General features: G+C 50.3%; 1 protein-coding gene across 1 annotated transcript; it reads left to right on the top strand.

Annotated features, from left to right (window-relative positions):
• Positions 1 to 3646: 3646 nt before the first annotated feature.
• Positions 3647 to 14595, top strand: LOC136289071 (serine/threonine-protein kinase PAK 3-like). Its single transcript, XM_066182535.1, has 10 exons — positions 3647 to 3725; positions 4108 to 4145; positions 4590 to 4712; positions 5289 to 5630; positions 8590 to 8702; positions 9341 to 9458; positions 10302 to 10401; positions 10847 to 11043; positions 13006 to 13143; positions 14512 to 14595. Exons 1-10 carry the CDS (start codon positions 3647 to 3649, stop codon positions 14593 to 14595), a joined length of 1332 nt encoding a protein of 443 aa, XP_066038632.1.
• The last annotated feature ends 9964 nt before the right edge of the window (positions 14596 to 24559 follow it).

The following is a 24559-nucleotide window of genomic DNA, read 5'->3' on the forward strand; positions in this document are numbered from 1 at the left end:
AGATCTTTCTGAGAAATCCTGATGACAGGGAGTGCTATTCGCCTGGGTGTATACAGTTTGCGGGAATTTTCCCTCGCCCCCCTTGCTTTCTAACAGCGCTCATCGAAGTGGCGTGCTAGGTGCTGCTGAGACGAGGGTCCTTCCCCTTTTACAAACGATATAAAACCCGCAACCCCTCTGTCCATCAAGACCCTGTCCGTGACACCAATTTAATGTCACGATCCGCTCACAGAAGCGGGGTTCGTGATGGTCCGTTTTAGGGATCTCAGAGCGCAAAAGACACAGCGGGGGACAAACTCAGTTTACTCAACCACAAATGCACCTTTATTTAGTGCCAACAAAGGCAATAATGGGGAGAGAAAAGAGAACAGTAAGAAAGACAGAAAAAGAGGGGAAAGGGATTATAGCTAGGATTAACGTGGAGGGTCAAGTCTTCGAGGCTTTTGAAGATGCCTATAGACGCGAGTGTCTCCAGTGGGGTGATCACAAAGTCTGTGGTTAACTCAGGGCTCCTTAGAGTCCTCTCCGAAGCGACAGGCAGTTGGCCAAACAGGTGGGGGAAATCATTGCAGTGTGTTCATTAAGAGAACTCAGAACAAGTCGGCCGTCAGCAGGTACAGTGACAACCAGTACAAGTCAGCAGGCGCAGTCACTTCACCTTGACTTGCCCAGTGTTTCTGCTCAGGTTCTGATGTTCCCATATGGATGCTGGGTTTTTCCATCGAACACACCTGCAGGCAGCACTTGGTCAACATCCCACCTCAGCCAGGCCAGAACTCCTGTGTTGAGATTTTAAAGTCCCTTTTAGGGGTTTCAATCTCTGTCCTTGAGGATAGTCGTTAGGCAGATGAGGGATCTTCAGACCGTCTCTAACACAGAGATGTCGCAGCACAGCTGGTCTGTAGCTGGACAAAATAAATCTGGTCATAAATCCAATTGGGCTAACCTGGCTTGTTCTAGAAACAAATCCCTAGGTCAACAATTGAACTCAAGCAGAGACCTCAGACAACCCCATCCGAGCCCTGGATGCAAACACATCACTGGCCAGAGAGCTGGGCAGTGCAGAGATCCCAACTAATCAGCTATCCAAGCCTGGGAAATTCAAAGCCCCTCTAAAAAGAAGCTGTGAACAATAAAAGGAGCTGTTTGCTGACAACCTTTGGTGCGTGCTGTGTCATGTGCCTGTCTCCAACCCACGACCCTCACGTAACAGGAGAATTCTGTAAAACGCTAATTGCAGTGGGTTTAGGATGAGGTCAGGCTCAGTGGGAATGCCCAGGTTTGGGAATACAGCTAGAGAGCCAAGCTGGGAGCACTGCTTGGAATTGGCTGGTGTGAGCAGCAGGAATGTTGCTGGCTGGAACATTTTGAAGAGCTGGAGAAAAGAAGCGTTTTGTGGAAGGCCACCAGCTGCCCTTTGCCAGCAGCAGCAGGTGTGAAGGTCCTCTTTGAGGGCCGTCTCTGCACAAGGACAGCCTGGCCTTCTCCAGTACCCAACCATCTTTCAGGCTTTTGGGCTGGCCTTGTCCCTCACTCTGGAGAAGCAGCTTGCTCTTGGAACTCACACATGCACAGTTTCTGGCTGGATTACTTTGTCTTACCACAGACAGCCCTGGAGACAACACTGCATTGAGGCTCAATCCGCAATAAAAGGGGATTTTGTTCCAGCTTTTCCCTCGCACCAGTGAGCAGCAAGCACACCTGGGCCTCCTTCAGGTCTCTGTGTGGGCTGGTAGTCAGCTTCTGTTGGCAATTTAAAGCTTTTCCTCTACTTTTGGCAGCAAAGAATGAAGCATACCCAGGTGCACCCAACCCCAAGTTTCACTCTAAAAAATGACAAATTTCATTCTCCTCTATTCAAGCCGTCAAGAAAACAAACTTTCTTGAGTGAGCTGGGCACAGTGTCCTCCAAGACCATTCACGAGTAGGACATGTTCCAGGGGAAGACTGGCAAACCCAGAGTTTACCCATGCTTAGGAAACCTTTGCAAAACCTTCCCACCTCTAGTGGTGTTGCAGCCTCCTGAGCTCCTGGAGGCCCCAGTCCCCTCAGGCACAGTTTGGACAGGAGGGGGACGGTTCAGTTTCTGAGACGTGGAGACAGGAGAAGGAACAGGCTGCAAACACTGGTACAAGGGCAGGGCTGCTTCCATTTATGGTGCCATGTGGCAGCACAGAACCTTTGATTGAATGTGTGGGAGGTGCTGAAGGGCAAAAATTATCAGTGATAAGGACATCTTCACTTATCATAGCAAAGGAAGTGAAAGAGAAAGTGCAATCTATCTTTCATGGAAGCTGTTCAGTTTTTAACAGATTATTTTTGCTGAAGACATGCCTAGGCAATGGTGATTTTAGAGCATTTTGTGACTCTCAGAGTTATCCTCACACCGGTTTTGACACATTTTCTCTCTTTTCTTTCCTGGTGAAGGATTTCTCCTGCCCAGCTGGCTTCTGGTTGGAGTTCTACACTCTGGAGTCCCCGAGTTTTCTCAGCAGCCTTTGCAGCGAGTCCTCAGCCAACGTGTGGCTCTGCTGCCATCCCAAATCTGTGCCTGCCTTGCCCAGCCAGGGCGCAAGTGGGGCATGTGCTGGGCATGGCTGGAGAATTGCAGGGACAAAGTCCTCCAGTGTTGTGATGTTCCGCCTGGTTGGCTCAAACCTTGTCACTCCACATTGAACCCTGCCCCTATTGCTTTGGTATTGGCTCCTGCCCCCAAAACTCCTCCCTTGGCCCTTCCCCTTCCAAGCTACTGCAAAGGCACTGTGAGGGGTTCTGCTTCCTGCTCGGGGTTAGAGTTGGAGTTTGCCTCAGGAAACGATCCTCAGAGGGGCACAGCTCCCGGGCCCTGCGGGCAGAGCTGCCTTGCCCAAGGACAGCCACTGTGGCGGCCGGGGCAGCTGCACGGCCCAGGGCCAAAGCCCCGCGGCACCCTCAGTCCAGCCCGCCTGACCGGCCCTGCGGCCTCACCCGGGCTCGGGGCTAGCAGCAGCAGCTCCCTGCTCACTGCTGGAGCTGGTGGCCTTCAGCTTCTCCCCGCTGCCTCCTGTCAGTCCCTGCCTGTCCTCAAGGTCGGCAGGGCAGCCGTGGCCAAAGTGGAGCCTCTGGAATTGGTTCCACGGCCTGGCAGAGCTGCCCCCTCAGCCCCCTGTGTCTCCCCGTCCTTCAGCAGCTCCTCAGGGGACAGCGCCGGGGGCCACCGGCAGCTCCCAACGCTCCAGGGACACCCGGGGCTGGAACTGCTGCTCCGCCCGGCCCGGCCGCCAGCTGGGGCTGGGCACAGCAACAGGGGGCACAGGGGGCACAGGGGGAAAAACAAGAGCTGAAACAGGCAGCCGAGGAGGGAAAGAGGTAAAAATGCAGCCTAGGCCTACACAGACATCAGTCTCTCCGTCGGTATCAATTCACAGACCATCACAGAGCGTTTGCTTTGTGATGTCAGGGCACGGTTGCCACGTGGTCGTGGTGACATCCGAGGTTGTCTTGGTGCACGGAAGGCCTCAGGGGTGTCAGAGCAGCTCTTGAGCTTGCTCAGCACAGGAGCTTTTGTCCTGCGCTTGAGTCTTTTGTCAGTGGGCAGCTGAACACGGAGAGTAGCCTTGCTGTTCTTTAGTGTTAGAGTTTGCAAACTTGCACAGCAGCTGCCACAATGATTGGGCAGCTTGCAGGTGTAGTTTTCTCTGTTTATGGAGTCGGATATTCCTGCTATTTCCTGACACAGCTGGCACGTAAGTAGAGGTTTCCCCTGGGTGTCACCTAACCGGGCTTTTGTATGTCTTCCTGCTCTTTCTTAGTGACTGAGTTGATTTGGAAACAGAAAGGCCATTTGGATGCCGCTTGGGTGAAGCGCTGTCAACACGTTCAGCTCAAAAGGGGGTGTCTGTAGCCAGGGCTGTGCGGGCAGCATTTGCAAGGGAGCCTGCAGGGGTTGTGTTCCCTCCATGAGAGAGTGTGTGGCAGCAGAGTCTGTCATTTCCTCCCTTTGCTGGGTCAAGCGGGACAACTTTGAAAATGTGGACTGGGAGGCCTTCTTGGAAGGTGCTGTAAAAATGCTCTGGTTGTCTCCAGCGTTCTCAAAAAATCTGGTTTATTTTCCCTTGCCCACTGCAGGTCACCTGAGCCGAGTGTTCAGAGGTTCTGATCCTGAGGTGAGTAAGAAAGGAACATTTGATGTTCCTGGCGTTTAAGAATTGTGCAGCAAGCTGTCAGCTTGGCCTGTGGCAGTAGAGTGCAGAGGACCAGATGAGCAGGCTGCAAGAAAATCCATTTCCATGTCTGCAGCAGCAAGAGCAAAGGCGTCACTGGCTATTTCCTAATTTTCCATTTCCTCATTTTCCATTGCAGAGCTTTAAAAGAGCTAAAAGCCCAGTTTTGCAGGGAGAAAGTTGCCCCCACATAGTAGCCAAGGGGGGAAAATCTAATTCAGAGCAATTGGCAGCACAGTTGAATCAGCCTATTTGAATTTAGTCTGAGTGACTTAGAATCCCATTGCTCTTAAGGTCGATGATTTGTGCTTAGTACAGCCGGTTTGAGGGCTGAAGAGAAGGAAGCTTATAAATGAGCCTGTATCTCACCGTCCTCTCTGTCCACAGATCACAGAAGCAAGAGCAGACTCTCCTCTGGCTCCCTCTGCTCCTGCAGAAGAGGCCAACGAGGAGCCAAATGACCACAGGCCTCCAGCAGCGGTCACACCACAGCTGGAACTTTCCCAGACAGTAAGTGCCACTTCTGGAGGGTGCTGTCTTTAGTGCAAGGCAGAGGTGCAAGTTTCTGCCCAGCCAGCTCTCGCTGCTGCTGGCTGAGGGTGCTGAGTGCTGCAGTGCTGCCAGGACCTAGGGTCTCCCCCCAGCCAGTGACAGCTGGGCAATGGGCTTTGATCTGCCACGTTGAGTCACCAATGGGCTGGTGCTCCGCGTGAGCATCTGGCTCAGCGAAGCTCTATGTCTTGGCTTCTGCAGAGCTATAGCCCAAGGGCGCACGGGCTCCTTCTGGAAGTCAAGAGATTTTGTTTGTTTGTTTTCCTACTTGGGACACCTGTGTTTGGCTTCTGGAAAGTTTCTGTAGTTTTCTCGAGTCGTTCATCACTTCTACAGAGTCTTTTGGGCGCTCCAGTTGTGCCCAGCCTTGTCACGTGCAGAGATCGGCACTGGGAAAGGAGGTTGGCAGTGGAAGCAGAGGTGGGCAGGGACACAGAAAGAAGTGGCTGAGCGAATGTGATTTTGAGGCTGAAAGAGGAAAAAGCTGAGCCTGATGGCAGCTCCCTGTCACTTGCTCTGCGTTTGTGTGTGCAGAATCTCAAGGCAGAGCCACAAGCAGAGCTGCCTGAAGCTCAGAGTGACATCAAGGCAGTGAAGAGGAGGAACACAGAAGACATGATGGAGATTCATCCTCAAGAGGAGATGCATCTCCATCAGCAGAGGGGACATCAACAACCTCAGGTGAGTGAGAGAGGTGAAGCTACTCCAATGAGGAAACATCCTCTCTCACTTTATTTTCAGAATGACAAGGAACAGCTGCAAGCAGGGCTGCAGGAAATGGAGGCTAGGGTCAAGGCAAAAGAGAAGAGGATGGAGCAAGAAATGAAAACAATGAGAGACATACTCAATGCCCTCCGTCAAAATCTTCAAAAGCAAGTGAGTGAAACAGCAATAACTGCCACAGTCACCAAGCTGGTGCTTTCTGCCCTTCTTGCCTTTCCACTGCAGAGCAGCAGGCAAATGGGGTGATGCCTCTGAGGGCCATCCTGCTGTAGTGTCTGTGGCAGCCATTCTAAAGGACATTTCCTGGTATCTTGAATCTCGACTGCTGCCCTGGACAATGGAAGTAGTCCTTTGGCCTTTTGGCCAGCAGTCATCCAAACTGACTCCTGCTGGCCTCTTCTCGCTCTCCTCGTTTCTTGTGGTGTTTTAACAGTGGAACGTGGATCCCAAGATGGAGGATGGAAACGAGCTGTCTGTAGCCCTTGTAAATCTCTTCTTTCCCTTTGCTCACAGCTGATGACTCTTGGCTAACAGGGACAAGCTGTAGCCTCTGACTGCTTTGTTCTCTTTGACTCGAGGTGGAAGTGTTGACATCTGGCCAGGCAGCCTGCAAAGGCCTCCTGCAAATGGCTGAGAAGGAGGAGCCCCAGGATTGGTGTGAGCCACAGGAACTGCCTCCACCAGAAGTGCTGCCAGTTGAGAATGACCTGAACGTGGTGGAGGACAAGAGCACTCCGTGGGGGGAGGTAGAACATTTGAACCGGGAGCTGCAAGTGTGTCTGCAGCCCTTGGAGGGGGAAAAGAGGGAGGAAGTGCAATATGGTCCTTGGGAAGAAGTGGAATATGGTCCATGTGGCAGTCGTCCTTCAGAAAATCCCTGGAAATGGAAGATGAATCTGGCCATGAACTCCAGTAAAACCAGCCTTTGGCTTTGGCCCATCCAGTCAAAGAGAAGTGGACGTGCAAAAAATCCATTTTAAGAGCCCTGCGTGTGGCAGGCTGACAGCATCTTCCTAAGGGCTTGCATTTGGGACGGCATCTCAGGGTCATCTCCGCCAGCCACGTTTCTGAACCAAACTCATTTCTTCTCCCAGATCTACACAGGCTCTTGCACCAAACCTGCTGCAGCAGGAGCATTGTGTCAAGGAGCCTTTGCTCCCCAAGCCAAGAAGGTGAGCCCGGGCAGTCGGTTCATCTGCAGCGCTGACACAGCTGCTGCTCAGCAACAGCAGATCGAGGAGGACTCCCTGGAGCTACTGAGTACGTCTTGTGTATTTCTTGTCTGAGGGACGGTGTCTTGTGTGCATGTGGCAGCGTAGCTGGACCAAGTGGTCCTCCTCAGTCTGGTATCACAGGGACAGTTAGGATTCTCCATAGGAACTTGTGTAGAAAATCAGTCTCTGCTGGCCATCTGTGCTTCAGAGCTGTCTGTCTGTCTGTCTGTCTGCTTGTTGTTGTTGCTGTTAGCCAGCGGACCACAAAGGGTTCAGAGCCCCACGCAACGGGGCTGCCTTTTTAGGTGTCTCCTGGAAGCTGGGATCTCTGCTTGAAAGTCAGCATCTTGAATTTTGTTTTCCTCAGGGACAGTTGTCAGCACGGAAAATCCCATGACAAAATACATCAAAGTCGAAAATATCGGCAGCGGGTGAGTCCAACCACAAAACCATGGGCCAGGTGTTTTCCTGGTGGAGTATCTATCAGGTCTGAAGTCAGGCCAGCTGCAAACGTGTTCAGACACTGAGGCTAGACTGTCCCATCTCTCAGTACCAGTCAGAATTTGTGAACCTGGCCAGAAGGCGTTATCAAAGACATCTCCACACTGCCAAGGTCTTGCCTGCAGTAGGCAACAGGACCTGGTAGATCTCCTGGTCTCTCAAGTGTGGGACAGCTGTGTGCTAATTTCCTTTGCATTTTTGTATATCTCTAATCAGCTGGCCACACTAACAGAGGGAGAAGAATCTTGCTTGCCTGAAAGAGGAAGCCTAGCCCCTATCATAGCTCTCTTTGCAAGAGTTTGCTGTAGGAAATATTCCATGGTCAGGATTAGAACTGCACAGTTTAGAAACTGAAACCTGAGAAGAAAGAAGAAACTCTCTTTCTGAGCTGAGACAGTAAACCCCAATGCGTCAGGCCCAGTGGCCATGCACTTGAGAGCAAAATGCATCATCTGCCTTCTGACAGTGCCCTTCTGCATCCTGCAGGTTCTAGGCATTTCCAGCAGAGATCTCCAGTCTGGGCTGGCTTTCACTCCAAGGTCTAAATGGTTTCTCCTTTCTTTGCTGCTCTTTTGTTTCTAGGACTTTTGGAGAGGTTTGTAGAGCGCTCGACACTGCCACAGGAGGAGAGGTAAATGTCAACAGCCCCCACAGACTCTGCTGCTCTCGGGGGCTTTTCTCTCTGGTGTCAGCTGTGGCTGCAGCTTTGGCTAGAGCTGTGTTGAAAAGACACAAGAAGCACAGACTTGTGACAGCCTGCCAGTTGCATTTGGGACAGTCTTTGTCCTTCTCAGCTGCCAGAAGGAAGTCAAGGAGGGTAGTGGCTCCTTTCACTGAAGGACTCGCTCACTTGCTGAATTGCTGAAACAAAGGTGGTGCCTCCTCGAGCATCTCCCTGCTCTTTGGGGCTACAGCTTGAGTCCTGAGTTCTCATTTCTGACTGTCAGCAAATACATCTGAATGTCACTGGTAGTTCCCTTAGCCACCTGCAGTGCTGCACTTAGGAAGTGCCCTTAGGGAGAGAGCTGCAAGGCATCCCTAAAAGCCCTAAGCCCTGCCCATAGCCCAAGAGGTAGCCACAGAGTAGTAAGGGGCGGATTACTTCTGAATCCCAGAAAGAGCAGCAAAGAGTGTGCTCAGAGGTCTGTGGGTGATAGCTGAGACACCCTTGTTACCAAGTGGACAAGACAAAATATCAGTGACCACGTGTCCTGTGACTGGCCCCCAAAGGAGCAGAGAAATGGGCTGTTGGAATGTCAGTTGCTAATTACTCCTTGGTCTAATCCCAAGGCACTTTGGCACAGCTTAGCTGTGCCATTCCAAAACCATGCGCTGCATGAGCGTTGTGGTCTCCTGCCACCAGCTTGGAAAGTGACTGATTTTCAATGTCATTTTAGGTGGCCATAAAGAAAATCAATCTCCAAGGACTGCGGAAGAAGGAATTAACCTTCTCTGAATTACTGGTCATGAAGATGAATGGGAATCCCAACCTGGTCAACATTTTAGACAGGTGAGTTGTTGTGCTTCTGTCCCATGAATGTTTGGTTACCTCTTGCAGAGACGCAAAGTAAAAACCCACTTTGGTCACTGGCAGAAAATAGAGCTGTTAATTATTGGTTGATTCTTATTGCTCTGTTCATCTGCCATGGATGGGAAGAGAGTGCATCTTGCCTGCATGAGTCGTGCCTGGCATGTGTAGTTTGAAAAGTGTTCAAAGACCTGGATCAATCGTATCTAAGTAAATCAACAGCCTGCAAGTTCAGTGCTGCCATGTTGTTTTGGGGCTTGATTTTTTTTCAAGTATCTTCTTAGGTGCGGATAAACGAAACAAGGATTTGCCTTGGATTGTGTCTCCTCTTTTCCATGGCTTTGCATGGCAGGAAGACTAGGGGCTTTTTTCCCAGAAACATGCAGCTTGACTGGTCTTTTATTTGGCCTGTTCCTAAACTGCATTTTTCACTTGCTGGCATCTCCTTTTTCACAGCTCTGCCTTTCTCCTTGAGACAGACTGCAAACACTGCACAACCTAGAGGCAATGTCATTCCTTTTATTCTCTCCTTGTCACAGAGGGACCTGGAAACAAGAATCAAGCACGAGACCAAGGTAGCCATGCATGTTTATGTCTATGCCCTTGTTTCCTTCTTTCAGCTACCTTGTCAATGAGCAATTCTGGCTGGTTATGGAGTACGTGGATGGAGGCACGCTGAGTGAAATCATCAGCAAGGTCTGCCTTTCTGAAGACGAGATGGCAGCAATCAGTCGTGAGGTCAGGGATCCCATCTGTACTTCTCAGGCCTTGGGCAGGGTGGTCTGGGAAACTGGGCTCAGAACTGGAGTGATTCCATGTGCCAGCCTTTGTTTCAGTATTGCTGGTGTGCTATGGGCAGGCAAGAGCATCTCAAGACAACTGCCTGCCAGGGCCTCTGCACTCACTGGACTCTGATCCTGTACTCTTATCTCCTGCTGTTGTATTCTCGCTCTGTTTCTTGTATTTGTATCTGCCCTTCTCCGCCTTGCCTCTTTAAATGTTTACCTCAAGCCTGTCTGCACTGCATTCCTTGCCTGTAAAAGCCAAGGTGGTGGCAGCAGGATTTGAAACAAAGTGCAAACAAAAGAGAGAGATTCATTTCTCACAGTCCTAAGCTGAAAAGGACAGCAGTGCAGCCAAAATGCTCTCTGCTCATGGAAGGGAACTGCTGTGATACTTCCAAGTCTGTGCTGAGGCCAGCAATAAAACCTTTGTCATGCAGCCTCCCAGCCAAAAGTGATCCAACTTGACAGCAAAGGGAGGGACATTTTCTTTCTTGGCAACCCTCGTTTGACCTCTGCATGAAGAGAGCACATGCACTGCAGCAGCAGTCATTCTGGCTGCTTTGCAGAAGGCAGTCTACAAAGGCAGTTGCTGCTGCTCTTCCAAAGGCTGGCATGCCTCTCCTTAGAAAGGTGCTGCTCTGCTAGTCTTGGAGCAGCAAGCTCTTCCTCTCGCTGGCACTGTGTTCTGCCATGCCGCCCCATTCCCCTGGAGAGGGAATTTTTAGGCTGTTTCCTTTCTTGTGTGATGAAATCACTTCCCTAAGTTTCGCCCTCCTGTTTCTGTTTTCTCTCTCAGTGCCTGCAAGGATTGTATTTTCTTCACTCGAAGCACGTGATCCACCGAGATGTGAAGAGCCACAACATCCTTCTGGGAAGCGACGGCTCTGTCAAGCTGGGTCAGTGTATTCTTAGTCAGGTGCGGCGTTCCAAGCACGCAGAGCGTGGGGCTGCTTTGAGTGACTGCCAGCTCCCCAAAAATGGTGCTGGTGGGAGTGCAGGGGCTCCTGTTGCAAGCTGAAGGCAAAATTGCAACATGCACAGAGGTGTGACAAGGAACCACAAGCAGTCAAGAGTGGCGTGGGTCTGTGTCCCTTCCAGAGGGAGAGAGCTACAATCTAAAGCTTCAGGGGAATAAAGGACACTGCTGTGAGCAGTGTTTAGAAAGCTGGCATTTTTTTGCAGGTGGCCAATACCACACTTCCTGGGCTTAAGCCCCGAGGAAAGGAGTGTGGACAGTGCTCCAGGAGATTCAAGAGCACATTCTTAGACTGAGAGCGGGGAATTCTTTTCTTTGGGTTCCTAATTTGAGGTGGTTTTCATTGTGTGTTGTTTTCTCCACAGCTGATTTTGGCCTCTTTGCTCAGCTCCTCCCTGAGCAAAGTAGGCAGAGCTCAGTGGCCAGGACACCTGGGTGGATGGCTCCTGAAGTTATGAAAGACCAACCGTATGGCCCCAAAGCAGACATTTGGTCGCTTGGAATCGTGGGCATTCACATGGTGGAAGGAGAAGTTCCTTCCTGGAATGAAACTCCTGTCTCGGTAAGGTGCAAATGCTCACCGATCCCGCTGTCTTTCTCAGCTGTCCCATGTTGTGTGTGCCATTGGACAAAATCCCATTGCCATCTGCTGGCACCACTTGCAGCTCTTTTTAGAAGGTGGCCTCCTAAAAGTGTCCCCTGCAGCACATCAGCATCTGCTGTAGCTTTGGTTGCATCAGAAGGGAAGTGGAAGGTCAAGCAGTTCAGAAACCTGCCATTTTGCCCTCCAGCCATGCCTGACATTTGCTTTTTGAACCATGTTGGAGCTCTGTCTCTGAAGGAAAGGAATTTTACTGTGGAATGGTTAGATATGTTCTTAGTACCCTTGGAAAGGGAGGTTTAATCTTCGCAGTTTCAATTTTATAGACAAAGTAAGAAAAGAGGAAAAAGCCAAGGAAAACCCCAGAGAAAAAGAAAAAGGAAAAATAGCAAAAGCAAGTGAAAAAGGGAAAGAAAAAAAAAAGAAAAGCCAAAAGAATAGAGAAAAAGAAAAGCCAAAAGAAAGATCAAAAGAGAAAAGAAACAATCACCAAGTAAATCCCAAAGCAGTCGTGCTTCCTTTTTCCTTTTTTGACCACAGCACAACAATTTTTCTCCATGCTGTAGCATCTTTCCCAAATCCTGTGAGTTATCCAGATTTTCAGCTTTTCAAGACATCTGTCTGGGTGGCCTCTCTAAATTCAGGATGTGTTGCTCCCCAACTGCAGTTAGAATTGTATGCCGGACCCTGAGCTGTTTCTGGGTACTTTAAAAAGTTGATGGGCTTGCAGTCAGGTGCCCGTGGCTGGGATCCAAGGGGTGCGGTTGACGCCGCTGCTGTTCCTTTACCGTGGGAGCAGGGACAGCCCTGGGTTGCACAGTTGTAATGACAGGGAGCACTGCAGCTCCCCACCATGCCCAGTGGCTGAGCTCAGCTGCAGAGGGACACGATCAAAGCCCCTTTGATCTCACCTCTGGCGGTGTGAGAAAAGGAAAGCAAGCTGCCATAAGTATTTGCACTCAAGGGGAGTTTGTTTGCTGGTTTAGGTTTGGAAATTTTTCTCTGGATTGAAGAAGATAATAACAAAGTCTCTTTGGTCACCATCTATTTCAGTGCCAGCAGCACAGAGCTGTTGGTATTGTGATGGGCATTTTTACAGAGACCAGCTCAGAAGCCTCCTGGTGTCATGCGCAGAGCCTGCCGAAACTTGCCGTTCTCTGCCCGGCACTTTCTGCGCTGGGCACACCATGAGTGCATTGACTCGAGTATCCAAATGAGCATTGGCTTATCATAGGGATGGCACTTCTCCTTCCTCTGATTTGACCATGAGAAGGTTTCCTTTTGCCACATAAAGAAGCTGAAACTTGCAGACTGCGGACAGACAGAGCTGTAGGTGTCTCCTCTGTGCCCAAAGAGGCATTTTCATGGCAAAAGATTGGTGCAGGCATCTTTTTGTGTCTGTGTTGAATAGGAGATTCCAAATGTTTGTTTCCTTCCCCGAGGAACGCCTGGTGGATTTCCTTTCATTTCTTCCAATTCCCATTGTTTTCTGGAACAGGACAAAAGGCCTGATGAGTTTTGTTTTATGGCAGCTGTGCGGAAGGGACCAACAAGCAGTGCAGAGGTGCCTTTCATGTAATAATCCTTGGAAATAGTAGGGTTAGTTAGACTAGCAAAGTGCCTCTTCTAAAAAGCCTGTCAGGCTGCTGTGAATCCTCAGAGAAGGAAACATGCTTTTGCTGATGGAGTTCCCACTAACTACGTCAGTCAATGAAATAGCTGCCAAAGCAAGATCTGCTGGATGTTGGAAATCTGTGGCTGCATGGGCATTGGGGTTTTTGTTGGTACAGGAAAGTCAGCTCTGCCTCTCGGCCAGGGCACAAACTGTCGCTGCAGAGTGGAGCTTAAACAATGGGATCTGGGAGGGCAGTTGCAGTTCCAGGGAAAGAAGCAGGTGGAGCCGGGTGTTTCCATTTTCTCCAGCCTCAACTGCTGATAGCCACTGGAGGGAGACCAAGGCTGTGGCAGCCCAACCTGTTCTTGCCGCGCACACGTCACTTCCTGAGCTGCTGCCTGCAGACAGACGAGGCACGGCGCTGGTCTGCCAAGGAGCTGCTGCAGGTAAAATGCCAAGGGGCCGCAGGGGAAACAGTGTCCCAGGGACGGGCTCCTCCTGCACTGAAGTGCAAGGCATCAGATGAGCTCCCCTCCTCCTCACTTCCACACTTGGTGCTTTCAAATGAGAACGCTGAGGAATCCTAGAGTGGCCTGGGCTGGCAGGGACCTGTAAAGTTCATCTGGTCCAAGTGGCCTGCAATGAGCAGGGACATCTTTGAAGAGATCGGGTTGCTCAGAGGCCTGTCCCATCTGACCTTGAATGGTTCCAGGGACAATGCACCTACCAGCTCTCAGGGCAACCTGTGCCAGTGCTGCACCATGCTTTGAGTAAACAGGTTTGTTGTTAGACCTGCTCTGACTCCATCCCCATTTTGTTTAAAAGTATTAGCCCACTTGCTATTGGAAGTGGACCTATGTAAAAAAATCTTCTATTTTCCCTCAGAAGCCACTTTGAAGTTTTAGAAGGTGGCAATAATGTCTCCCTGGGGTCCATTCTTCTTTCTTCAGGCTGTATAAGTCCAGGTCTCTCAGCCTGTCTTCAGAGGACAGGTGCTCTGTCCTCTGACTGTTTCTGTTGCCCTGTTTTGTAATTTGGTGGGGTGCTCAGTTCTATCAAATGGCAAAAGAGTTGAAGCAGAGCAATGTGGAGAACAGAGGCATGAAATAGTGGTGGAGGAAGCATGGGAAACCAGTCCCAGCCAAGCAGTCAGGCATTTGGCCGTGGGCAGAAGGGGCTGTGGAGGGCTCACTGGGAGCCTCTGAGGGGTTCTGGTTTGTACCCCCCCTCCACTCTTGGATGTTTCTGCCACGCAGACAGGGACAGCTGAGGGTGACTGGTCCCAGCCCCATCTGCTGCCTGGCACAGTCAAGCCGATGGCAACTGCCCCAGGGTTTACTGCCAGCTTGTGTGGCAGAGAGGGAAGTGCAGGATCCAGTGCCGCTCGGCTGTCCCTGCTGGGAAGCAAGGTGCCAGCCAGCACAGGAGGGGCAGGGCATGGAAAGGTAGGCACTGTTCCGTGTCCCTGTGGAAATCAGCACAGTGCCTGTCTTTCAAAGAGAGGGACCTATGTGAGTCATAGAGGTATCCTGGAAAGAGGAAACCCCAGGGAAATTTCTAGAGCAGCGGCAGGGCAAAAGTCCCATCAAGATGAAGACACCAGAATAAACAGATGAGTGGGATTCTGGGCCAGGTTTGCCTATGATGCCAAGGTCCTCATACGAAGCTGTAGGTGCAGATTGTCCCACTGGTCGTGTTTCTGGCTCTTTCTAGAAACCAGAGGGACCCTGATTGAGCCTGTGAAGCACTAAGCTTGGAAAGTCATGGTTCATTGATTTTTGGTTTGTGTTTTTTATTTTCTTTCCTGTGGACAGCATCCGTTTGTAAGATCAGGAAATTCAGCATTCACCCTGACACCGCTGATCATGGCAGTGAAGAAGATAAAGAAGAAGGAGTAGACATGAATGTGACATTCATGTAATGACTGGTTATCTCAATAACCACCTTAGAGAAGGCTTGTAGAGTAGGATTATAGGTTTGATATTCTATATTATCTATATAGAATAGGGTTATGAGGAAATAAAATTGCTGAAACGTAAGCTCATCTGGAAGATTCCGTTCTTTCTCACCCTGTCAATAAGTGCAGCTTTTCTGTCTGAGTGTTCCGTTGTCTGTTGAAGGTGCAGAGTGACATTGACAGCTTCTTAGGTGTGCCTTGAAAGTGGGGAAGGCTCCGCTTCAGTCATCCTCTCCAGACCACAGTGCCTTTGGAATACGGCCCACTGACCGTATTTTGCACACCTGTGGTACTTCAATTTGAGGCAGAAAGGACAGTGGCATTGGCAGGCAAAACCAAAGGAGGAGTGGGGCAGCCAAAAGATCCTGTGCACATGCAGGTCTTCAGCTGTGACTCAAGAGCGTTTGGGTTCGTGCCATTTGGATTTGTATCCCGAAGTGCAATCTCTTTGGCTGCAGGAGAGTCTTGCTCAAGTGAGAAATCAGCAAGATCAGTGAGAGTGCTCTGAGAGGTTTCCTCTGGTGCAGAGCTGTCAGCGTCTGTGAGGTGAGAGCGGACGCAGTCTCGCCCAGGGCGGAGGCCCCTGGCAGAGCCCGGAGCAGCCTGAGCCTGGGCAGAGGCAGGCTGCAAGGAGGCCCTTGTAGCCTGGGAGCAGGCGAATGCTCCGCTCTCAGAGCCCGGCTGGCAGCCGGTCGCTCCCGAGAGGAAGCGTAGCCCAGCTGGGCACAGCACAGATGGGTGGCATCGGCCGTCTGCAGTCTGCACAGGAGCAGAGAAAGGCAAACGGCAGCCGAGGGCTGCAGGCCTGGCTGAGGATTCCCACTCTTGTGCCGGCTGCCCTGGAACTCCTGGCAAAGGGGAGCAGTGTGTGCAGCACTCCGGGCACAGGGGAGGGAGCCGGGCTGCTCCGCAGGCTCCAGCACAGAGTAGTGTCCTCCAGGCACGGCGCTTCTGCCGAGGGAACCGAGGTTGGCGGGCGGCAGGGACAGCTTGCCCCAAGGGCCAAACACACACACCCACTGCAATGGAATGCTGCTTTTTATTGCCTTTCCCAGCCCAGGGTGAACCATGTGCCCTTTCCCTTTGGCTGGGTACTGGGGAACTTTTATTCTCTCCTGACTGCCTACCTTTCTGTCCCCTCCCCTCTTCTACTACTTCCCTTTTGGTCTGGGCTTCAAGCTGGCCCCTCTCCCAGCTCCCAGCAAAAGCCAACAAATTAACTAGAACAAATCCAAGCCATAAATAACAGTACCTAGAACCAACAATTTTCATTCATTTTTGTAATCATCTTCCGGCTGCAGCAAAATATTACCCTGTATCTCACAGAGGGAATCGGGGATGAGCCTGTGGCTTGCGCTTGAGCAGGGAACTGATTTGGATGGGAGCAGAAGGCTTTCAGTAGGTGACTGGTGTTTTCTTGATTAATTTCTGAAGGAAAGACACAGCGTGGCTTCAGTCAGCAAACAGCTTTTCAAGGTGCAGTGACAAAATGCTTGGGAGCAATTCCCAGAGAAGGAAGGTGCTGAGAAAATCTTGAACTGAAAGAAATCATGAATTCCCTTAGCATTAACAGAGAGAGTTGAGCTGTCTATTTCCTCCAGTGCACTGATTAATGTGTGCAAGTGGCTACCTTAGCCTTGAGAATGGAGTAGTCCTCCTAAGAAGGTAGCGGGAATGCATTCAAGGGGAAGCAAGTGGTTCTAGGAGGCTCTTGAGCATCAGAGGAGAATTTGAGGAATGGGATGTTCCCCGAATGACCACCAGAGATCCTTAAGAGAGCCCTACTCTCTCGTTCTTCACTTCTGAGACGTGATTTAAATTTGTCCAATAATTTGAGGGAATATTTAGCCTGTGAGTTTCTGCAAAAGTAATGAGTAGGTCTTATTTCCATGGTTACAAATCAGTAGGTGAGATTTCTGAGTGAGCACATGTTAGAGAAGTGATTCCCCACACAGGCAGCACTGAAATAAAGTCATGCCTCCTTTCTCACACTGAGCTGGCACCGGGGACCGGGCCCTGCTTGGGAACTTCCATTTTAGTCCCTTCTATTGAAAGGTGAGAATGAAACTTCTTCCAGCCGTTTCCCTCTGGTTTCCATTCTTGGGGGCCAAAGCTCTGTGCTGCAGGTGGCCCGGGTGTGTGCAGAGCAATGCAGCCTCCACAAAGCCCTTGGTTTCCCCACAAGCCATCATGATTTCTTGCCAGGTGTGCCCAGCTGTGGCAGGAGAAAGAGCCCGCAGCGCAGTGGGCGCCGTGCCCTGCCCGGCCGGGGCACTCTGGCACAGAGCAGCAGCAGTGCCAGCACCTTTCAAACCACTCCTGCCTTGGCTTCGCCTGGGACACAGAAGCCTCTGGAAAGCAGCACCACATGTCGCGTTCCCGGCTTGGAGCAGCTGCTGCTGGTGGGGGGCAGACCTGGCCCCTTGTATCGCTTCCAAGTGGGAATCCAGGTGGAGACAGAGACATACATACAGAGAAAGCCCGGGCTTGTCCAAGAAGTGGGCAAATGTATGGGGGAATGTGTTAGGAATCATTTCAACTGTTGTGCCAACACTGCCTGCTCTCCTTTTCTCTCTTCACATTTCCTCTTCTTTTCCATCTCACATTTCCCCCCCTTCCCACTCACAATTCTCACAGTTTTCCTGTCGTGTTTCCCTCCCAGTTTTCTCATTTCCCCCACCCTGTTCAGCTCACTTTCCTCCTGCTTTATCTCTCATCTTTTCCCACCTTCCCACTCTTGCCTGGTTTTTTCTTCCCTCATGCTTCTCACCGTTTTTCCCTCACTTACCCTGCCCTTTTCTCCCCTCACGTTTCCCTTCTTTTCTCCGTCATATTTCTCAGTATTTTCTCTTCTCGTTTCTCACTTTCACCCTCCGGTTTCTCGCCCTTTTCCTCTCACATTTCTCACACTTTTCCCCTCACGTTTAGCATTCTTTCCCCGTCACGTTCCTTTTACTTCTCCTCTTGCATTTTGTGCCCTTTATTCACTCCTGTTTTCTGCCACTTTTCCCATCAAACTTCCCACCTTTCTTTCCCCTCATGTTTTCTGCCTTTTTCTGCCCTCTGGTTTCTCACTCTTTTCCCCGCAGGATTCTCACCATGTTCCCCTCACGTTTTCTGCCCCTTTCTCTCTCTTTGCCAGTCAAGTTTCTCCCTCTTTTCCCCCCACATTTCCTTCCATGTTTTCCCCCGAGAGTTCTCACGCTTTTCCCCTCATGTTTTTAGAATTTTCCCATTGTATTTCCTGCCTTTTCCTCCTCTCACCTTCCTCTCCTGTTTTCGCTCACATTTTTCACCATTTCCCACTCAGGTTTCCTTCCCTTTTCTTCCCTCACACTTCCCTCCTTTTTTCATTCACATTTCTCACACTTGTCACCTCACGTTTGCTGCCTTTTTTTCCCCTCACATTTCTTAAGCCACTGCTTCCTGTCAGTGACTGTTCCTCTTCAGAAGCTGAGGGGCTTCTCTTCTTTCCTCCTGTCATCCCCTACTCCAAATAATGGGCGCCAGAGCAGCGCTCCAAGAAGCCGCTGCCTGTGCGTCTGCTGAACAGAATGTCGCTGCTCAGCTTGAAGAATCCCATTAAGAACAACCTCAGCTGCACTGCACTTCCTGCTGCAGTTTTGATTAGTGTTTCAATTCTATAGGGTCTTCACAGTGTTCTAAATAAAGAGGTACCCCGAGGGATACACATGGCAGGTGAGCAGCCACTGCACCATCCGCCCCAAGCGGATCCCATCTCCGTTTTCATCACCTCACAGTCACTGTGACTCCTGCCTGGACGAAACCACTTGTGATGCTTCTTGATGCTAAACCAAGTCCATCTGCACAGGAAATGCTTTTGGCCCTCTCCTGGAAAAAAAAGAAAAGTTTTTATTTGAAAACATTCAAACCCCGGAGTTTCTTCCTCTGTTCACCTATTTGAATTGCCTCGACATCCAAATACTGCCAGCCGCCGTTCCAAACTGGCTGGTCTGTGTTGGTGTGCGCAGAGCAGAGGTGCCACGCCGTCTCCGTTTCCCGGGTGTCTGTTAATGTCCATTTCAGCAGACGGCTGAGGGCTCGGCCTGCCCCAGCCGCCATCTTGTGCGTGGCTGCCTCTGCTCTCTGGCCTCCATCTTGGGCGTGGCTGCTCCAGCCCCGGCCGCCATGTTGTTCTTGGCTGCCTCAGCCCTGGCTGCCATCTTGTGCATCCACCTAGTCCAACTCTGAAACAAACGTGTCGCTGTTTTGCCAGCAGTCAGCACCAGAGACGCCAACACCAGCGTAAGGAGTAAGCGGCTTTTACTGGAGTGCAAAGCAGCAAAGGAGTACCAGAGGATAAGCTAAGCAATGCACCTGATTATTACAGCAGAAGACTGCCCGTAGGGATTAAGAAAGGTACATCGACAGTTACCCATATGCTTTGCCATCCTCCTGACACACTCGTCAGCTGGCGAGCCCCTGTCACACCAAAGGATTGGAAATGCACTCCCAGTAGCCAGGGATTCCTATGCAGCTGGCCCACCCACAGGCCAGGCCGCAGACTTTGCTGTTAGAGACCCCAGATTTTATTCTGTTGAATAAACAAGCTACCAAAACTTTTAGTGCAGGAACATCTGATTTCATCCTTCTCTTGGCCCGGGCTCAGAGAGGAACCAAGGCAGTTTGCTTTGACCATATATCTTCAAACAAGACCACACAGATCTGATTCCGTGGCCTTGTCTGGCTTCTAAGTGCGGAAAGGTAAATACCTGTTGCACTACCAACCGGATTCATCTATCATCCCGGTAACGGTCCTGCCTGTTTTGTTTATGAGCCAATATAAATACAATGTTTGGTTGGAAGGGTCGTCCGGAGGTTAGCTTTGGCTTAGGGCCTGTTGTTGAGTTTTTAGTACTTCACCAGAATTGTCTTTTTACAGGCAGTGGTGCTGTCCCCTCGGCTGCAATGGCATCTTCAGCTGGTCCCACAGGGATTGCCAACACTCTGGTTGTGCTGCACTCCTTGTGAGCGGAGTCGTCAGTCTCTTGGGTGAGCAGATTCTCTGTCACGGAGTCCAAAATTCTGCTCTGGGATGCACCAAGGTAACAAGAGGAAAGCGCTTCTGCAGTTCTGACATGGAAATTGTCCTGCTGCGTGGGCTTTGCTGTGAGTCTGAAACACAGCAGCTCTCTGGCCTTTCGGTGCTGCTGGCTGAGCTAGCTGCTGCCTACTCAAGGCTCAGGTAGGCACCTGAGCTGCCTCGCCGCACTGCAAAATCCATCTCAGTGCTCATGGCACGCCCAGATGCCTCATCTCAGTGGAAGTCCCACCGGCAGTGTCAGAGCAGCGGCTCCTCGGCATTGGTGCTGCCTGTGCTCTCTGCCCTGGCCCTGGCCCTGGCCGTGGCAGTGCTGGCCCTACTGCCATGCATGCACAGGAAATGGGAACTGCTGCCTGACGTTTTTCAGCTGCGCCACTGCTGCTGCTCAAGACACCTCAATGAATGGATTAGTGGGGTTGTGGGCCATATGAGCCTGTGATAGCAAGGTCCTGGACATGAAGGCAGAGGTGCAGAGTGTCCTGCCAGTCCTATTTCAGCGTATTTCTGGGAACCAGGGAATCCCTCTTGATCCTATGAGGCACTGAGTTTGCAAAGTAATGGTTCCATTGTTGCTGTTGTTGTTGCTGCTGCTGTTGTTGTTCTTGTTGTTTTCCCTTTGTGCTGCATCCCTATTTGATGCCAGCCGAGCCTCTCTCCAGATGGGCATCTCTGATCATTGCAGTGAAGCAATGCAGGCAGTTCAGTAGGTGGTGACGACCATTTCAGGATGACTCTCTCCAGTTCAAGACCTGAGTGGGAGTCAGAATAAAAACTCTATCAAACCTCAACTCCATTGGAAGATTCCCTTCCTTGTCACCCTGTGAATAAGGTCTACATGACCTTTCTGAATTGTCCATTGTCTTTTCAAGATGGAAAATCCTGTTGATGGTGATTTTGGTTCAGTTAGGAATTGTGGAATGGTCTCCTTCTAATGCCAACACGATTTCTGCTTTTCTATTTCCTTCATATATATTCCTACCTCTGCCGACTACTGTTGTATAGTTATATAGTTCCTAGGTAACTTCAGTACTTTTCCTCCTCTGATAGGCAGAAAGACAAAACACATTCCAAAGTCTCCTATCTGATCTTGCCTCCTCTAGGAGCAAAGGTTGAAACAGCAGTACTGATAGGCAGTACAGCTAGTAGCAAGAAAGAGGGGCTCCAGAGGAGGTGGGAACAAAGCAGGGATATTTCCTCATTTCTTGTGCTGCTAATTGAGAATTCTTGTCAATTATGCTAATGTTCCACACTTGTAAAACCACATTTGCCCTATGTGGGGCGGGTGTTTTTCCATACCTGCCCCTGGAGGCCTCCAGTTAAAGGCCAGATTTGATATTACCTGCTATAGTAATGTGGCAAAAGTGGGTTGTTTTATTTTTCAGTCATTAGGGCACCACTTCCTCCACACTGCGGTGCCTTTGGAATATGGCCCATCCGCCCTTGTTTGCACAGCTCTGGTCCTTCTACATGAGGCAGAAAACACATTTCCAGCCAAAAGCCCACAAGGAGTGGGGCAGCCAGAGCATTCTGTGCAGTTACAGGCCTGCAGCTGTGACTCGAGAGGGTTTTGGTTGCTGCCTGCTGTGGCAGGTGCGTCTCCTCTGTGACTGCCTCTGCTCCTGGCTGCCCATGGATAGCAGGTACAGGGTTCTGCAAGGAGAATGGAACAGGTTGGTTATGTCTGCTGGCAAGAGAGTGCAGTGGAAAAGATTGGGGAAATGTTTGACCATAACAAACTGTGAATTCCTTAAGCTTTACCAGACAGTTCTTAGTCCTGTATTCCCTCTTAGCAGTGCAAGTGGTTATCTGAGGTGGGAGAATAAAGAGAGTGGGCCTGCTGAAAAGATAGCTTCAATGTATTTAAGGGGAAGAAATTTGTTTTCAGAGGCTCTTGACCATCAAAGGAGAATTTGAGGCATGAGATCTTTCCCAAATGACCACCAGAGACTTTTAAAGCGACCTCTATTCTGATGCAATTAATTTTGTGGAAGTGATTTAAATATATGAAACTATGTGCAGGGGGTTGGGGTGATGCCTCTGAGGGCCATCCTGCTGTAGTGTCTGTGGCAGCCATTCTGAAGGACATTTCCTGGTATCTTGAATCTCGACTGCTGCCTTGGACAATGGAAGTAGTCCTTTGGCCTTTTGGCCAGCAGTCATCCAAACTGACTCCTGCTGGCCTCTTCTCGCTCTCCTCGTTTCTTGTGGTGTTTTAACAGTAGAACATGGTGCCCACGATGGAGGATGGAAACAAGCTGTCTGTAGCCCTTGTAAATCTCTTCTTTCCCTTTGCTCACAGCTGATGACTCTTGGCTAAGAGGGACAAGCTGTAGTCTCTGACTGCTTTGTTCTCTTTGACTCGAGGTGGAAGTGTTGTCATCTGGCCAGGCAGCCTGCAAAGGCCTCCTGCAAATGAGTGACAAGGAGGAGCCCTAGGATCGGCGTGAGCCGCAGGAACTGCCTCCACCAGAAGTGCTGCCGGTTGAGAATGACCTGAACGTGTTGGAGGACAAGAGCACTCCGTGGGGGGAGGTAGAACATTTGAACCGGGAGCTGCAAGTGTGTCTGCAGCCCTTGGAGGGGGGAAAGAGCCCTTGGGATGAAGTGGAATGGTCCTTGTGGCAGTCGTCCTTCAGAAGATCTCTGAAAATGGAAGATGAATCTGGCCATGAACTCCAGTAAAACCAGTCTTTGACTTTGAGCCATCCAGTCAAAGGGAAGTGGACGTGCAAAAAATCCATTTTAAGAGCCCTGCGTGTGGCAGGCTGACAGCATCTTCCTAAGGGCTTGCATTTGGAACGGCATCTCAGGGTCATCTCTGCCAGCCACCTTTCTGAACCAAACTCATTTCTTCTCCCAGATCTACACAGGCTCTTGCAGCAAACCTGCTGCAGCAGGAGCATTGTGTCAAGGAGCCTTTGCTCCCCAAGCCGAGAAGGTGAGCCCGGGCAGTCGGTTCATCTGCAGCGCTGACACAGCTGCTGCTCAGCAACAGCAGATCGAGGAGGACTCCCTGGAGCTACTGAGTACGTCTTGTGTATTTCTTGTCTGAGGGACGGTGTCTTGTGTGCACGTGGCAGCGTAGCTGGACCAAATGTTCCTCCTCAGTCTGATATCACAGGGACATTTAGGATTCCCCATAGGAACCTGTGTAGAAAATCAGTCTCTGCTGGCCATTTTTGCTTCAGATCTGTCTGTCTTGTTCTTTGGTTGTTGTTACCCAGCTCACCACAAAGGGTTCAGAGCCCCAGCAATGGGGCTGCCTTTTTAGGTGTCTCCTGGAAGCTGGGATCTCTGCTTGAAAGTCAGCATCTTGAGTTTTGTTTTCCTCAGTGACAATTGTGAGCATGGAAAATCCTATGACAGAATAAATCAAAGTCAAAAATATCAGCAGTGGATGAGTCCAACCACAAAACCATGGGCCAGGTGTTTTCCTGGTAGAATATCTATCAAGTCTGAAGTCAGGCAAGCTGCAAAAATGTTCAGACACTGAGGATATATTGTCCCATCTCTCAGAATCAGTCAGAGTTTGTAAGCATGACCAGAAGACATTGTCAAATTGTCAAATTGTCACACTGCCAAGGCCTTGCCTGGAGCAAGGAATATGACCTGGTTGATCTCCTGGTCTCTCAAGCATGGGACAGCTCTGTGTTAATTTCCTTTGCATTTTTGTATATCTATAATCAGCTGGCCACAATACCAGAGGGAGAAGGATCTTGCTTGCCTGAAAGAGAAACCTACCCTCTGCCATAGCCTTCTTTCCAAGAGTTTGCTGAAGGAAATCCTCCATGGTCAGGATTAGAACTGCATAAGTTAGAGACTGAAACCTGAGAAGAAAGAAGAAACCCTCTTTCTGAGCTGAGGCAGTAATCCTCAATGCTTCAGGCCCAGTGGCCATGCACTTGAGAGCAAAATGCATCATCTGCCTTCTGACAGAGCCCTTCTGCATCCTGCAGGTTCTAGGCATTTCCAGCAGAGATCTCCAGTCTGGGCTGGCTTTCACTCCAAGGTCTAAACGGTTTCTCCTTTCTTTGCTGCTCTTTTGTTTCTAGGACTTTTGGAGAGGTTTGTAGAGCACTCGACACTGCCACAGGAGGAGAGGTAAATGTCAACAGCCCCCACAGACTCTGCTGCTCTCGGGGGCTTTCCTCTCTGTGTCAGCTGTAGCTGCAGCTTTGGCTAGAGCTGTGTTGAAAAGACACAAGAAGCACAGACTTGTGGCAGCCTGCCAGTTGCATTTGGGACAGTCTTTGTCCTTCTCAGCTGCCAGAAGGAAGGCAAGGAGGGGAGTGGCTCCTTTCACTGAAGGACTTGCTCACTTGCTGAATTGCTGAAACAAAGGTGGTGCCTCCTCGAGCATCTCCCTGCTCTTTGGGGCTTCAGCTTGAGTTCTGAATTTTCATTTCTGGCTGCCAGCAAATACATCTGAATGATACTTGTGGGAGCTCGGTACCTCTGAACAACAGAACCAATTAGATTTCTGCAGAAGCCATTTCATATTTACATTACACTATGTTTATAGATTGTAAGACCACTGTTCACACCTTCATGCCTTTCTTGATCGGTTCGTCTGCTTTGTTTGCTCAGCACACGTCCCTTAGGCAATTTGATTGGCTATAATTCCGAGCCTTCATGGCCTCTATCTCATTCTTCTTGTCCTGGTATTCAATTTCCCAGGCTCCTCTTCTTTTTAGAACAGTTTGTGTCTCTGTGGCCTTGATATATTCCCAAAGAGCTGATACTTGTAACTAATATCTCTAGGTGGTAGTTGGGCTGGAGCACTTTGTATTCCAAGTTGTGCGGATCCATTGCTGCAGATCCATTGCTACAGTTACTGGTA

This window comes from Chamaea fasciata, unplaced genomic scaffold (genome assembly GCF_029207755.1).
Source record: "Chamaea fasciata isolate MVZ Bird 193981 ecotype frontalis unplaced genomic scaffold, bChaFas1.0.hap1 SCAF_4, whole genome shotgun sequence".
Classification (NCBI taxonomy): Eukaryota; Metazoa; Chordata; class Aves; order Passeriformes; family Sylviidae; genus Chamaea; species Chamaea fasciata.

What these genes read in the sequence shown, in the direction of transcription:
- LOC136289071 (XM_066182535.1), top strand. Translation starts at nt 3,647, where the DNA reads ATGATTGGGCAGCTTGCAGGTGTAGTTTTCTCTGTTTATGGAGTCGGA. An exon ending in TTTCCTGACACAGCTGGCAC is followed by an intron (nt 3,726 to 4,107) that starts GTAAGTAGAGGT and finishes TGCCCACTGCAG; the next exon opens with GTCACCTGAGCCGAGTGTTC. An exon ending in GTCAAAATCTTCAAAAGCAA is followed by an intron (nt 5,631 to 8,589) that starts GTGAGTGAAACA and finishes ATGTCATTTTAG; the next exon opens with GTGGCCATAAAGAAAATCAA.